Genomic DNA, 14,209 nt, shown 5'->3' on the forward strand with positions numbered 1-14,209 from the left:
AATTTAAAATTTTTTAAAATGTAAAATGTTACATAAATTACATATAGATTTACTATTTATGAGAAAAAAAAAAAAAACAATTATTAGGTGAAGGATTAGGATGCAAGGATTAGAATAAAAAAATTTATAATTAAACTAAATTTCTAATTAGTTTTATTTTAAACATATTTTTAAATTGTAAAATTAATCAATTTTTATTTTTTATTCAATTATTGTATTTGTTGCTAATTTATACGAAATAACCACAAGTTTTTCTTTTAGGAGAATGATGTTTAATAATAATAATAGAGGTTGTTCACTGACCAGGCAACCTTGAATTAGGATAAGTATTGTCTGATAAAATAATTTGATTTTTTTTTTTCTCTCATTTATTCACTTATATACAAATATATAATAACGTTAATAGTTTAATAATTAAGCAAAAAATTTAACATTTGATGGTAATATTACAAATATGCTAAAAATTTAAAATATCTGTAATTAAAGCTGAAATAAAATCACAGATTACCTAAAATTATAGTAACAAATTTAATTTTATTATAAATTTTAATGATTTTTTTTTTTTTTTTTTTTTTTTAGTCGAGGAGGGGAAAAAAAATAAATTTTTAAATAAACGAAAAGAAAAATTCTAATTTGTTTTTGAATAAAATTTGTAATGTGACAACCTCAGATTAAATTCCAATACTAAATTATTGAATTTCAACATTAATAATAAAAAATAATAAAATAAAATAATAATAATAACTGGTGTATTTTATTTAATTATCATACTTACATCAACTTGTTCTCGGTTTTTGTGTATATATTTAAAACAATCTAATTGAATCAACGCTAAAATTATTATTATTATTATTTTTTTAAAGCATCTTAAATTTTTTAAAATTATTATTTATATTATTATTATTATTATTATTAACAATATTTTATTTTATTTTATTTTAAGTACAATAACACAACAAGAATTATGTAACAAGAATTAGGCCCTATTGAAATAATAATATTTTTTTTAATTTTTTTTTTTTTTTTTTTGGTCATTTCTCAGGATGTTAATCAATCTGAGGTTGTAATGAGTTTTTTTTTTTTTTTTTTTTGCACATAATAATAATAATAATAATAATAATTAACATTTTTAAAACTACAGAAAAAATTATTTTTTAAACTACTTAATTCTACATTTAAAAGATAATAAATTACATATAAATAAATGAATTTACCTTTCTTTTTTTTTTTGTACATTCTACAAAGCAAATAATTAAATTAAAAACAACAACAACAAAAAAAAAAAAAAAAAGAAAGAAAAGAATTTTTTTTTTAACAATTTAAGATTTTAAAAAATAATGCTACTATGAGATTATTGTTCATTTTGTCTTACATTTTTCCCCTTGAGACAATGAGGAAAAACGCGAAACCAATGTTCATCTTTTTAATTTTGGTAAATTATATATATATTATTTATCCATAATCTCATTCAAACCTACATTTTTTTTTTTTTTATTAATAATTCACTTTCATTTGAATTTATATATTTATTTTTATAATTTATTTTTGTTGGCAGTTGATTAAGTTGCGCTTTTATTTATTTAATCTATCATAAGTTCAAAATGGACCGACCCTCTTCTTTCTAGGCGATCGTGGTGTATATTGTGCGCCCAAGCTTTGCATTCAATATTAATAAGTACTCCACCTAATTAAAATTTTATTATTATTATTATTATTAACGTAAGTAAAAATTTACAAAATGTTTCAATGTAAATAGTTATTAGAGTTCAATGGGTTAAAGTTTTTTTTTTTTTTTTTTTTTTTGTTTCATTTTAGGCACTTACTGACTGGTCTTTCGAAATAAACAGCAACTATCGGACTAAGGTATCCTTCATTATTTTCATATGGGAAAAAGTAACCTGGAAAACCGCGTTCTGGCATGTAATTAATTGGACCAATATTTTCAACATCGGCTGGATTTTCTCCTTCGCAAGTAACCCAAACGGTATTAACCTAAATATTTACAACTAAGTAATTATCATTTATCTTTTTTTTTTTTCTTATTTCAAAATGTCTCAATTATACCTTAAACCTTGTTAATTGTCGTTAAAAAAATTTTTTTTTTTTTTACTACTACTACTACTCACTGATTTAGCATTTCTTTGTTTCTGATCGTGTATATATCTTTTTAATTCTTCTGACATTTTTTCTGGTAAATCATCCGTATTATTGTAAAAAACAGGTTTCCATCCATAAATCTAATAAAACAAGAAATGTGTTAGATTTTAAATGAAATTAAAAAAAAAAAAAAAAAAAAAAAAAGGAAAATGTTTTGTGATTAAATGGGGGGGGTAGTTTCAGGTACGAACTTTATTCAATTTCAAAAAAATACAAGGTCCGCTGTGCTTAAAATTGTACGCATTTTCAGAAGTGCACGGATGCAAATCACGTATATTAACATCGCAAACTTTTCCAGGTTGTGGTGGACGATCATAATCGCATTGTTCAATATTGTGACCTCCAGGTTGTGTGCCCCTCTTCTTATATTCTATAATTTTAATAATTAATATCATATTTATTATTCGTTACAAAATATTATTCTCAATGGTTTATTGAGTGTTACCTTCAAGAAATTTGTCCAATTCATCTGTCCAATGTCTATAATTTTTTTCGTCGCTTGCTTTGAACCAAATAAGAGTACTTTCAACATTTGCATCAGGAGGCATAGGTCGAAAGCCAAGTCCTGCAATTAACAAAAAATTATTTATTTCTAAAAAAATAACAATGTCAACATGAAACACGACATAAAAGTTTTTTTTTTCTAAATAAAACCATTTTATTATTTTGCGATGAATACATTAAATATTTGTAGATTTTAGTCAAATGGTTTTCCAATAATTTAAAAAAAAAATTTAATCGAAAGGGGAAAATTTAAAAAAAAAAATTACCTGGATTACTTCCAATCAGAGATTCGTCTCCTTGCCATTTTGGTATTTTAGAGTCTAATGTTTGAAAAAAAACGACCATCATGGCTGAGAAAAAACCAGCGAGACCGGCATAGAAAATGACATAAAATAATAATATCTTTGCTGGAAACAAAAGAAAAAAAATTGTTATTAATATAGTAATTGTTTTATAAATGATCGTTTTATTATCAACGTGATAATAATAATTATTAACGCTAATGGAAAAAAAAAAATTTTTCATTATATAATAATACAAAAATTATTTAATATTTTTTTTGTTTTAAATTTCATTCCGCCATATTTGATTTATATATTTGCAAATAATTGGATGTATGCATGAATTTTTTGGTCATTGCGACATATTTATTACCCAAATAATTATTTATTAATTTTATAGTTGAAGAGAGAAAAAAAAAAATAATAATAATAATAATTTTTGTTAGATACTTGACAGAATGGTTTACTTGTTAATTAACCAGCTTAGCAATTAACAACGTTCAAGGGCCTTACCAATAAAATATAATTAACAGATTTTCCTGACAAAAAAAAAAAAAAAATATTGTCTCCAACCTATTAAATTTAATTTCTTTTTAAATTTAAATATTTGACAAATTTATTTAATAAAGAGATGAAATTACATACATGGTTTTATTTTTATAAAAAATTAAAAGTGAGAATGTGTAATATGAATAATAATAATAAATATTTACTAATTAATTTTATTTATTAAAATTAAATTAAAATTTTTAAATCCCCCCCTACGCCCATTTTATTTCAAAACTAAGAAAAAAAATAAATTTAAATTTAAAATGGAAAAAAAAGGTAAATTTTTTGTTTCTTTATTGATTTTCTTTGAATTTTTTTTTTTTTTAGAAAAAAAAAAAAGAAGAAGAAAATTGTTGTATAAAACGGGGGAAAACATTATAAAATTTTATAAAATGGTTAAATTTGTTTTTTAAAAATCAATATCGTATCCATTTTTAAATGATTGCCGTGAAACTTTTTACCGTTACAATTTTTTTTTTTTTTTTACATTTATACGTTTCCTTTTTTTTTATTTTATTTTATTTTATTTTTTTCATTTCTTCTCGATCGTTCGTCCTCCATTACTTAATAAAATTAAAAAATATTTAATGATTTTTAGGTATGATAGAAAAAAATAAATTCAGTTAAAGGACATAAAAAAAATTTTTTTTTTTTTTTCAATTTTACAATTTTATTTAATTTTTTAAGTATTCTAACGTTAAAAAATTTTTTTATTATTATTCGAAAAAAACGTTAAATGAACGTTTTTAAAGAAATATTTTTTTTTTTTTTGTTTGAATCAAATAATTATTTTTTAAATATCAAAACTTAATCAAAATTGATTAATAGAGGCCATATATTGACATCTGCCATTTTTCTTATTAAAGATTTTTTATATTAGGTTGTTATTCAAACCGAAAATTTTTTTTTATTTTTAATTTTTATTTCTGTTTTTTTAATCGTCTAGAATTTTCGATTTTATAAAATTTACAACAACAATAATAATAATTAAAAAAAAAAGAAAAGAAAAGAAAATTATTGGTAAACATTTTTATTTATTGATCACGCAAATGAATTTTTTTTTCAATTTTTCCTTTTTTTTCGGATTTCTAATAAATATCAGGTTTTTTTTTTTTTTTTTTTATTTAAATTAAATATTTTACGTTAATAAATTATTTATTTATAATAAATAAAATGATTTTTGTTAATTAAATTAATTTAATCGTTATTTAAATAATTTACCATTAAAATAATAAAAGAAAAAAAAAAAAAGAATTTTTTTATTTAATGAATTTTTTTTTTTTTTTTTTTTTCAAAAGTGGGAAAAAAATTAATTGATTTTATTATATAACGTTTTTTTTTTTTTTTTTTAATGCGAGTTGTAATAAATTAAATATTGGGATAAAACGACGAAAAAATAAATTTAATGATGGTAAAATAATAATAATGATAAATATTTTAGGTATGTAAAATAATAAATATTTAAAAAAAAAAGGTTTAAGGTTAATAAAAAAAAAAATGAAAAATTTTAAATAGAACAATGGCGACTGGAAAAAACTGTTATTGCAAGGGAGTTTGCTCTTGGAAATATTTTCTGAAAATTCTGTTCACTCTCGCGAAAATCGACTCATTTGGCCTTGAACCTTTTTTTTTTTTTTTAACAGTTAATAAAAAAAAAAAAAAAATTTTCTTTTTTCCTTTTTTTTTAATGATTTTTACATAAAATTTTGATGGAAATTCTTTAATTGATTTTTTTCATACACATTTAAATTTTTATTTAATAATTATCATTATTATTATTATATTCACTTGATTATTTTAAATTTAATTTTTTTTTTGGGAAAAATGGGTCAAAATTTTTACATTTTCCCAAAAAAGGTTTTTTTTTTTTTTCATTTAATTTATTATAAGGGGGGAAAATAATAAGAAGATTATCATTATTAAGGTACACACATATATATGAAAAAATTCAAAAAAAAAATAACGATTAAGGTATTAAAATGGTTTAAAAAAAAAAGGTTTTTTTAAATAAATTAAAAAAGAAAAAAAACTCACCCCAACTGGAGCCTGTTCTACCAAGAAATTGGCTTGTTTCTGAATTCCATAAAAATTGTTTAAACGATTGCCATTTTCCAATTTTCGGTGGCGGAGTATAAAATTGTTGTTCTATGGCCTTATTTTTTTCAGACATTTTTTTTCCGTATTTTCAGAAATTTTTCTTTTTTTTTTACCCAACAACAATATATATATATAAAAAAAAAAAAAAAAAAAAAAAAAACTTAGTGAGAGAAAGAGAGAAAAAGAAAAGTCACCCTTCAATAAACGATAAAAAAAAAATGAAGAAGGGTGCAACTGTGATAACTGTCAGGGATTTTATAGATCGTATGAGCTGTCGAGCCTTCGACCAGAGAAACTCTACCGCGCATATACTGTCCGACACATCCGAGTCTCTTATTTCACGCGATATTGCCTTGAATTTTGTTCGCCATCTATCGCCCCGTAATTGACCAACTTACCTTATCGACCAATAAATATTCTTTCCATATTTAAATATGGCGGACTAAATAATATTCAATAAAGTCCATTTGACATTTTTTTTTATTTATTTATTTATTCCATTTTAAAATTATATTGATTTAAAATAATTCGACATATCCCTCTTAAAATTTAATTTTAACCGAAACTTTTTTCTTTTTTTTGATAAATTGTTTAATTTAAATTAAAAAAAGATAAATAATTAGCTCATTATGTCCAAAATCCTCTATTATTATTATAGTTTAAAGTATTTGACTTTAAATTTTTTTTTATTGATTAAAATACTTAAAATAAAATTTAATGTAATTTTCGTTTATCACGTGTAGAGTATTTCTTTTTTTTTTAAATTTTATGAAGGTAGAAAACGATTTAAATTCAGAAAACGAAATTTTTTTCTAAAAACATATTAAATTTTATAATAAATTTTTTTTGTAGACTTATAAACGTTATGAAGGAAAATGTTTTTTTCTTATAAAAAAAAGAAATTTTAAAGTTTTATGTTTAATAAAATTTAAATAATAAATTTAATTTCATTAAAAAGTAGTAAATATATATATTAAAAAAATAATATATAACTTTCAGGCAGAAATATAAAAAAATTTATTAATTTTCTCTTGTAAAAAAATTTTTTTAATTAGTCAAACTATTATCATTATAATAATAATTAATTATACATAAGAAAATTAAAATTATTTTTTTACTGAAATGAACCTTTTATAAAAAAAAACATTATTTTTAAACAAGTGTAATTAAGGTGTAAAAAAAATTTTAAAAAAAATGACAATTAAAAAAATTTTTATACTGAAAAAATTTCCTTTACATGAATTAAAGGTAAAAATTATAGATTTAAGTAAATTTTTCAAATGGCTTGTGTCCTCCATAGTTTTTAAATTTTATCCTTAATTTAAATAAATCTTATTAAATGCTATGACATGCTGAAATAAAAAAAAAGTCATATGAAATTATTATTTGATTCTTTCATTATAAATTTTAAACACATTTATATAATTTTTACCTTTCGATTAATGAGGCTCTCATGGCGGTAGTGATAGCAGAAGGTTGAGCTTCATTTAATTTAAAAACACTTTCTATAACTGATATTTCAGTAGAAGTTGTATCCATTCCACAAAATGCAGACCAATCATTGACTACCATACCTGCTGCTATGACATCTGAACCTCTATTAACTGTGCCAGCCTAATTAAAAGTAATTATAATTTTAATAACATTGATAGGAAGGCTAAAAATCTTTGTTGATGACATTTAATAGCTTTCATATTAAGAATTACTTACAACTAAGGGAACCTGTAGCAATGATGATAATTCATCTTGATCTTGAATTGAGGTTTTCGGATGAACTAACCCTCCATTATTGGATAATATTGTGTAAGAGCCGACTAAAACATTTGATGCGACTGTATGGCGAAATACTTCTACACTTAAAACATCAGATAAAATTTCTTCTGTTTCTCTGTCTAAATCTGGATGTACTAGGGCTACATAATCATTACAAGTAATTACATTTCCTAAGGCTGATAACCTTTCTTCCACTCTTTGAATTTTGACAGAGTCTGGCAGAGAGTTTCGTAAATGTTGTAATTCTGTATCTGTGGTTGTATTAGGGACAAGCAAACCATTTTTATTTCCAACGCACATACGTCCAATTATTCGACAACCTCCTATGGAAGAATGAATGACTGGTATACTTTCGGATAATTCTGCTTCGAAAACACTGTAAATAAAGTATCTACTTTATTATAAAATCCCAAAAACTATAAAACAAAGTAGATTATGGTGGTATAATATTCGTTAACGACTGTCGTTCAATTTTTAATTTTATATTACAAAATAATTACCTACAATCATGCAACGAACCGGGTATAACGAAAACGTGCCAAAATAAAATATGAACAAAGTTACCTGTAAAAGTTTTCAGATCCTCCAATAGCAACGAGACAATAAGAGTTTGTTAATTTTGAAAAAACTCCAACTTCATTATTATTTTCAAATTGAACCCGCACAGCCATAACAAAATTTACTATAACCGTAAATTGAATTTTATAAATTTAAGTTGATTCTTTAGAACGTCTGCAACAAGACGCTTAAACGAGTCGTTTAAATACTGTGACGTCATGTCCATCTATCGGAGTTGTGTATGTGTTAATTCAGAGTAAGTTTTGTTTTACTATAATTTTTGTTATTTTATATGAAACCTTAAAAATATCATTCAGAATTGATTTAATATTTATAAGGGTTTTACCGTTATCAGTCATGTAACAAAAAAATTATTTCAAACACAAAGTTTTTTAATAATTTTTTGAATTTTTTATTATTGCTAACTTATCAGAAAGTTTGTAAAACAAGCTGATATTGCAATTTTACCTTATTAAATATGCGTTTAATTATCGTAAAATGAATAAGTAATTTCGTTAACTCAATTTTTATTTTATTTCTTTTACAGATATTGTCAATTAATAAGTGTTTAGTTTTTTTATTATTATTGTATTGAATTGTTAATAAAACTAAACTTAAATAATTGTCAATTCACAAAAGAAGTCAATATAAGACAAATATTTTAGTATCTTTATATAAACTGTTTAAAAGTTTTACTTACTTAAAATAAAATGTTAGGAAATATTTTACTGTGTTTTTTGTTAATATTATTAATTAGGATATTTTGGAGTGTATTGTTTAAAAACAGAGATAAAATTTTTAAAAAAACAGCACGAGTTCTTGTTGTAATGGGATCTGGAGGACATACTCTTGAGATGTTAAAATTAATTAAAAATTTAAATCAAAATTTATATCAACCGCGCCTATATGTTATAGCAGAAGCTGATAACTTCAGTAAATACAAAATTGAAGAATTTGAAAAAATGTCAAAAACTATTTCAAATGATAACTTTATTATTTTAGAAATTCCTAGAAGTCGAAAAGTAAATCAATCTTATTTCACTTCTGTTATTACTACATTATATTCAACATTGAAAAGTGTACCAATTGTTTTCAATTTTAAGCCAGATCTTATTCTTTGTAATGGTCCTGGAACTTGTGTTCCCATCTGTGGTGTAGGATTTCTTTTAAACACATTATTTTTGCTAAAAACTAAAATAATTTTCATCGAAAGCATTTGTCGTACAAAAACTCTATCATTGTCAGGGAAAATTTTATTGTACTTAGCAAATGTTGTGATAGTTCAATGGTTAGAATTATATAAGAAATACCCTAAAACTCTTTTTTTAGGAAGACTTGTATAATTTGAAATAAATGCTTTGTTGACAAAAAAAAAAAATTTTAAGTGATTTTTATTTTTAATTTAATTGAAATATAAACTTCCAGACATTAAAATATGCCATTAAAAGGAATTAAGGTTTTAGAATTAGCTGGCTTAGCTCCATCTCCTTTTTGTGGAGCAATATTAGCTGATTTTGGTGCTTCAGTTATTAGAATCGATAAAGTAAGGGAAAAAATTATTGTTTTAATTTTTTTTTTAGAGTTTTCATAGGTGTTTAGTTATTTACTCTTTTTTTTTATAGATCTCTTCATCTTCTACAGCAGATTGTTTAAGTAATGGTAAAAAGTCACTTGCATTGAATCTTAAAGATGAGGAAGGGAAAAATATATTTAAAAAACTTTCTTCAAATGCTGATGTTTTACTCGAGCCATTTAGAAAGGGAGTTATGGAAAGTCTTGAATTAGGTCCAGAAAATTTGATGAAATCAAATCCTCGTTTGATTTATGCTAGATTGAGTGGTTTCGGACAGTATGGTTTATACTCATCAAGAGCAGGCCATGACATTAATTTTTTAAGTGTATCTGGGGTTTTGTCATTTTTGGGTAGATATAATGAAAAACCCACACCTCCAGTTAATTTACTCGCAGATTTCGGTGGGGGAGGATTATTATGTGCATTGGGAATAGTTTTAGCATTATTTGAGAGAACAAAATCAAATAAAGGGCAAATTATTGATTGTTCCATGGTAGAAGGTGTTGCTTATTTAAGCAGTTGGCTTTTTAGGAGTCAAAAGCTGCCAATTTGGGGAAATGAAAGAGGTTTAAATATATTAGATACTGGTTCGCATTTTTATGATACTTATGAAACGAAAGATGGAAAGTTTTTAGCAGTTGGTGCTTTAGAAACTCAGTTTTATAAAATTTTAACAGACCATTTAAAATCGAATGATTTAAGTGACCAGTGGTCGGATTTCTCTAAGAAGAAAAAAATCATTACAGATATATTTAAAACGAAAAATAGAGATGAATGGTGTGAAATATTTGACAATGTCGATGCCTGTGTTACTCCAGTTTTGGACAAAACTGAAGTTGGTGATCATGTTCATAATAAAGAAAGAGAATCATTTACCAGATTAACAGATGGTACAATGATTCCCAATCCCGCGCCAAAATTAAGCAGAACACCTGGAGTAACAAAAGCAAAAGTTTCTCACGTAGAAAATGGTTTTAATTCAGAGGAAATTTTATTAGAACTTGGTTATAATAAGGAGGAAATTAAAGAATTGGATTTAAATGGCGTTATTAAAATTATAACAAGTTCTAAACTTTAGTAATAAGTTAAAAATTACTAATTCTAATGAAATTTTAATTGTGTACAATTGGTTCATAGGAAATTTGGGGGAAAAGGGAAAAATAATATAATCACAGAAAGTTTTATATTAAGAAAAAAATCTTTTTTATTTTTTTTATTAAAGTTATAATAAGTGTTTAAAAAAAATGCTTTGGAAAAAATTAACCGTTAGTAAAAAATTTTTATAAAAATATTTTGAGCAATAAATTTACATAAATATATATATTACGTAAGTATAAATTTTTCAATTAATATTATTTACTTTCTAATTAGCAAAAAATTTAATTATTTTAAAATACTATTTAAGCTATCGATAAATTCTAAAGAATGATTCATGTTACCTTTAAATTTGACTATATCTAAAAAATCGACATCATTTTCTAGCATTTTAAAAATCGTTAAAGCTTTTTTCAAATCAAATTTAATATGATTTTCACCAAAACGCCATGTTCCAACCACTGAAAATTTTTCTTTCTTTTTCAATGTCTCTAATCTTTTTTTTATTATAAACATAAGGAATTTATAAAAAAAATTATAATCAAATCCGAAATTTGATGAAAGAATTAGTTGGCACTGAGAAGACCAATTATCCATGTCTTTACAATCAGAAATTTCATTTTTCACATCCGATAAATTTTTTTTCAAGGAGTTCCATATAAAATGAATGTTGCAACCATTTATCCAATTATGATTTATTGAAATAGCATCTTCCTAAATAAATTTTTAGGAAAAACAAATTTAAATAAAAGGATTTTATTGAAAATGATCTGTTTTAATTTTCTTTTTGTACTAACCAAATTCCAAACTTGATGATGCCATCCTGAAGGTACAAATAATCCTTGTCCTTCTTCTTGTATAATATCAAAAAATAAAAATTCCTTCGATTTTTCTATATTAATTTTATTTAAATCAATATCGTAATTCAAGTTCCCTAACTGGTCCATGAAAAATTTTTCTTTTCCAGGTGGGAATAGTATCCATCTTTTTTTACCTGTAATATTGATTGACCAACTGTATGATGTGAATACATCTACATGAAAAGGCGTCCTGTAAAAAACAATTTATATATAATTCCAAATAAAAGTAAAATTTTTCAACTTTTAAATAAATTCATGCATACCAAGAATTTTTAGGTCCTATATATACAAAACGATAATCATCTTTGAGATCTGGATTATTATCATAATATTCATTTAACCAATCCGATGCAAAATAACAGGGAACTCTGTAAACATTTTCATATGGAAACTCCTTGACAAAATGTCAGTCTTTTAAATATAAGCATTCTTTTTGATTTGATAATTTCTTATAAGATTCCCAGTAATCCAAGTAATTGAATAAAGTCATTGTAGACTTTTGTTGTACGTTAAATTCCCTTTTCCCACAATTTGATACAGGAACATCTATATTGGTGTAACGGTTTCTAAAATATTCAACATTGAGTGATTTGTGTTTTACCCAATCTGAACTACAAGGCCAATTATCAGTCATGTTTTTAATAAGGCAAGGTTTATTCGATAATAAATATGTTTGAAAAAAATGAGTATAATTCATGTTATTGTCTAAAAGTGGAATATTATCTTCATCGTTTGTAATTTCAGCAGGTATTAAATCAGGATTACTGATTTCTAAAATAGCACTTTCCATTTTTTTTTTTTTGTTCTTACTCTGAAAAAGTAATAATAATAATATTTAATACAAAAATAGAGGTTATCTATAATTTATCGAAAAAATGAAAAAAAATTAATATTTACTATACTATAAGCAAAGAAAACTATGTGCAGCACCAGATCCTACCAATTTAACATTTGAAATTTTTTTTAACATATGTGGTGTAAGCAAGTCTTCTGAGCTATCATTACCACAATTTCCATGTTCATTCCAACCCCAAGTAAATACAGTTCCAGACTCTGTAAGTGCGACTGAATGATGAGAGCCAAGCGATATTTGTTTAATTCTATTTAAACTTTTTAATGGGCTAGGTACCCATGCATTCTCTCTTTCTTCTCCTAACTGCCCTAAATCATTTCTTCCCCATGTAATTAAGTGCCCTTCATCTAAAAAAAAAAAATCAGTTTCGTCAATTGCTTGCAATATAAGAATTTTTTTATTTTTTCTAAATTTAATGCAAGAAAAATAAAGAAAGATGTGTGTGTGTGTGTGTGTCTGTTAATTAATTATTTTTTAAAATTGTAAAATAATATTAATTTAAACAATATTTAATCACAAATAGCCAACCTGTAAGTATAGAATTATGAGCCCAACCACTAAATAATTGACTACAACTAGGATTTTTTACTTTTAAAAATAATTTTTTTGGCGTGGAAAGAAAAGTAACTATACTTGGGTCAAATCCAAGTTGTCCATATTTATTATTTCCCCATGAGTAAAATTCCCCATTGGTAGTTTGGGCAATACAATGACATTCACCACAAGATACATCCTGACAATTGTCAATACCCTCAACTAAAAAAACTTTTAATTGTAACACATTTGTAAAATAAAATTATTATTGTGATTCTCATTCAGTGCTGTACCTTTTGTAAATTTATCAATCTTAACAGGAATACTATTGTTAAAACACAAACCTAATTGACCCTTTCTACCATAACCTGATGTAAAAACTATTCCCTTTGTATCGATAATAACAGAATGTCTTAGGCCAGCTTTAATTTGCAATGCTTCATTACTAAATATAACAGTTGGGGTACTTATGTATTTAATTTTTTCTAAAGGCAATCCTAATTGTCCAAAAGAATTTGAACCCCAACCCAAAACATTAAAATTTTCAGTTAAAGCTAAATTAAAATCCCAACCACAAGCTACTTTTAAAACTTTAATAGAAGAATTTATTGGCTGAAATACATGTAATGCAATGGTAGATAACTTTCGCCCCAGTTGTCCTTTGTCATTATCACCACAAATAAATACATCATTGGTAGAAGTTATTAAAACTGTGTGTTTTCCACCTCCAGTGATGCATTTAGCTTCTACACTGAAGTCTATCTCAGTTGGAACTAATAACTGATCAATGAGACTTCCTTGACCTAATTGGCCATGAGAGTTGCTTCCCTAAAATTAAATACTTTTGTGAGCTGTTAAAAAAAGGGAATAAAAACATTAATCATGAGCTCCACACTGGTTGATGACAGTATCTAATTAAATACTCTCAAACTCGTAATTTAATCTTTAAAAACTTTTTTTTCATCATAACCCTATTTTTATAAGCTTTTAACAAATTACTAATGCTACACAATGTAGGCAATTGTAAAAATTTTTTTGATGTTAACAAATTATAAATCAGAAATCAAGTTAAACCTTACAGATAAAATTAACTGAATACTTAAACATGTATTTTGTAAAAATTAATGTTGAAAAACATTTTTAAACGAAACAAATTTTGTTTTCACATAAAAGAGCCAAAAATAAACTAACCCACGATAAAACCTTCATACTTAAAATTTTCAATGATCAAAGAATATTGCACCCCTGAATGCAGTTAAAGCGATTTCAAAAGAACCATCCAAATACAGACTTTTGCAGACTTAAATTTTTCATTCCTAAAAACTTAAGAATAGTACAGGATCAGCAGTTTTAAATAAAAATTATTTCTATTTAT

At 24.1% G+C, this 14,209-nt stretch overlaps 6 protein-coding genes across 6 annotated transcripts; 2 read left to right on the top strand and 4 right to left on the bottom strand.

The window, feature by feature from the left end:
• Nucleotides 1-1,580: 1,580 nt before the first annotated feature.
• Phum_PHUM465330 (sodium/potassium-transporting ATPase subunit beta-2, putative) lies at nt 1,581-5,661 on the bottom strand (the record flags this gene model as incomplete). The annotated part of the gene is made up of 7 exons (XM_002430119.1): nt 1,581-1,684; nt 1,824-1,992; nt 2,127-2,237; nt 2,349-2,527; nt 2,603-2,722; nt 2,928-3,068; nt 5,526-5,661. 7 exons carry the CDS (start codon nt 5,659-5,661, stop codon nt 1,581-1,583), a joined length of 960 nt encoding a protein of 319 aa, XP_002430164.1.
• Nucleotides 5,662-6,930: 1,269 nt separating this feature from the next.
• Phum_PHUM465340 (eukaryotic translation initiation factor, putative) lies at nt 6,931-8,032 on the bottom strand (the record flags this gene model as incomplete). The annotated part of the gene is made up of 4 exons (XM_002430120.1): nt 6,931-6,940; nt 7,021-7,202; nt 7,299-7,737; nt 7,926-8,032. The coding sequence occupies 4 exons, from the start codon at nt 8,030-8,032 to the stop codon at nt 6,931-6,933; spliced, it is 738 nt and encodes a 245-aa protein (XP_002430165.1).
• Nucleotides 8,033-8,629: 597 nt separating this feature from the next.
• Phum_PHUM465350 (UDP-N-acetylglucosamine transferase subunit ALG14, putative) lies at nt 8,630-9,262 on the top strand (the record flags this gene model as incomplete). The annotated part of the gene is made up of 1 exon (XM_002430121.1): nt 8,630-9,262. The coding sequence occupies one exon, from the start codon at nt 8,630-8,632 to the stop codon at nt 9,260-9,262; it is 633 nt and encodes a 210-aa protein (XP_002430166.1).
• A 92-nt stretch (nt 9,263-9,354) lies between these two features.
• On the top strand, nt 9,355-10,570 carry Phum_PHUM465360 (alpha-methylacyl-CoA racemase, putative; the record flags this gene model as incomplete). Its single annotated transcript, XM_002430122.1, has 2 exons — nt 9,355-9,462; nt 9,542-10,570. The coding sequence occupies 2 exons, from the start codon at nt 9,355-9,357 to the stop codon at nt 10,568-10,570; spliced, it is 1,137 nt and encodes a 378-aa protein (XP_002430167.1).
• A 453-nt stretch (nt 10,571-11,023) lies between these two features.
• Nucleotides 11,024-12,237, bottom strand: Phum_PHUM465370 (uncharacterized protein; the record flags this gene model as incomplete). The annotated part of the gene is made up of 5 exons (XM_002430123.1): nt 11,024-11,078; nt 11,165-11,301; nt 11,385-11,637; nt 11,711-11,841; nt 11,956-12,237. 5 exons carry the CDS (start codon nt 12,235-12,237, stop codon nt 11,024-11,026), a joined length of 858 nt encoding a protein of 285 aa, XP_002430168.1.
• Nucleotides 12,238-12,348: 111 nt separating this feature from the next.
• On the bottom strand, nt 12,349-13,972 carry Phum_PHUM465380 (uncharacterized protein; the record flags this gene model as incomplete). The annotated part of the gene is made up of 4 exons (XM_002430124.1): nt 12,349-12,647; nt 12,829-13,056; nt 13,128-13,662; nt 13,940-13,972. 4 exons carry the CDS (start codon nt 13,970-13,972, stop codon nt 12,349-12,351), a joined length of 1,095 nt encoding a protein of 364 aa, XP_002430169.1.
• Between the last annotated feature and the right edge of the window lie 237 nt (nt 13,973-14,209).

Source organism: Pediculus humanus, genomic scaffold, assembly GCF_000006295.1.
Source record: "Pediculus humanus corporis 1103172108248 genomic scaffold, whole genome shotgun sequence".
NCBI classification, from domain to species: domain Eukaryota; kingdom Metazoa; phylum Arthropoda; class Insecta; order Psocodea; family Pediculidae; genus Pediculus; species Pediculus humanus.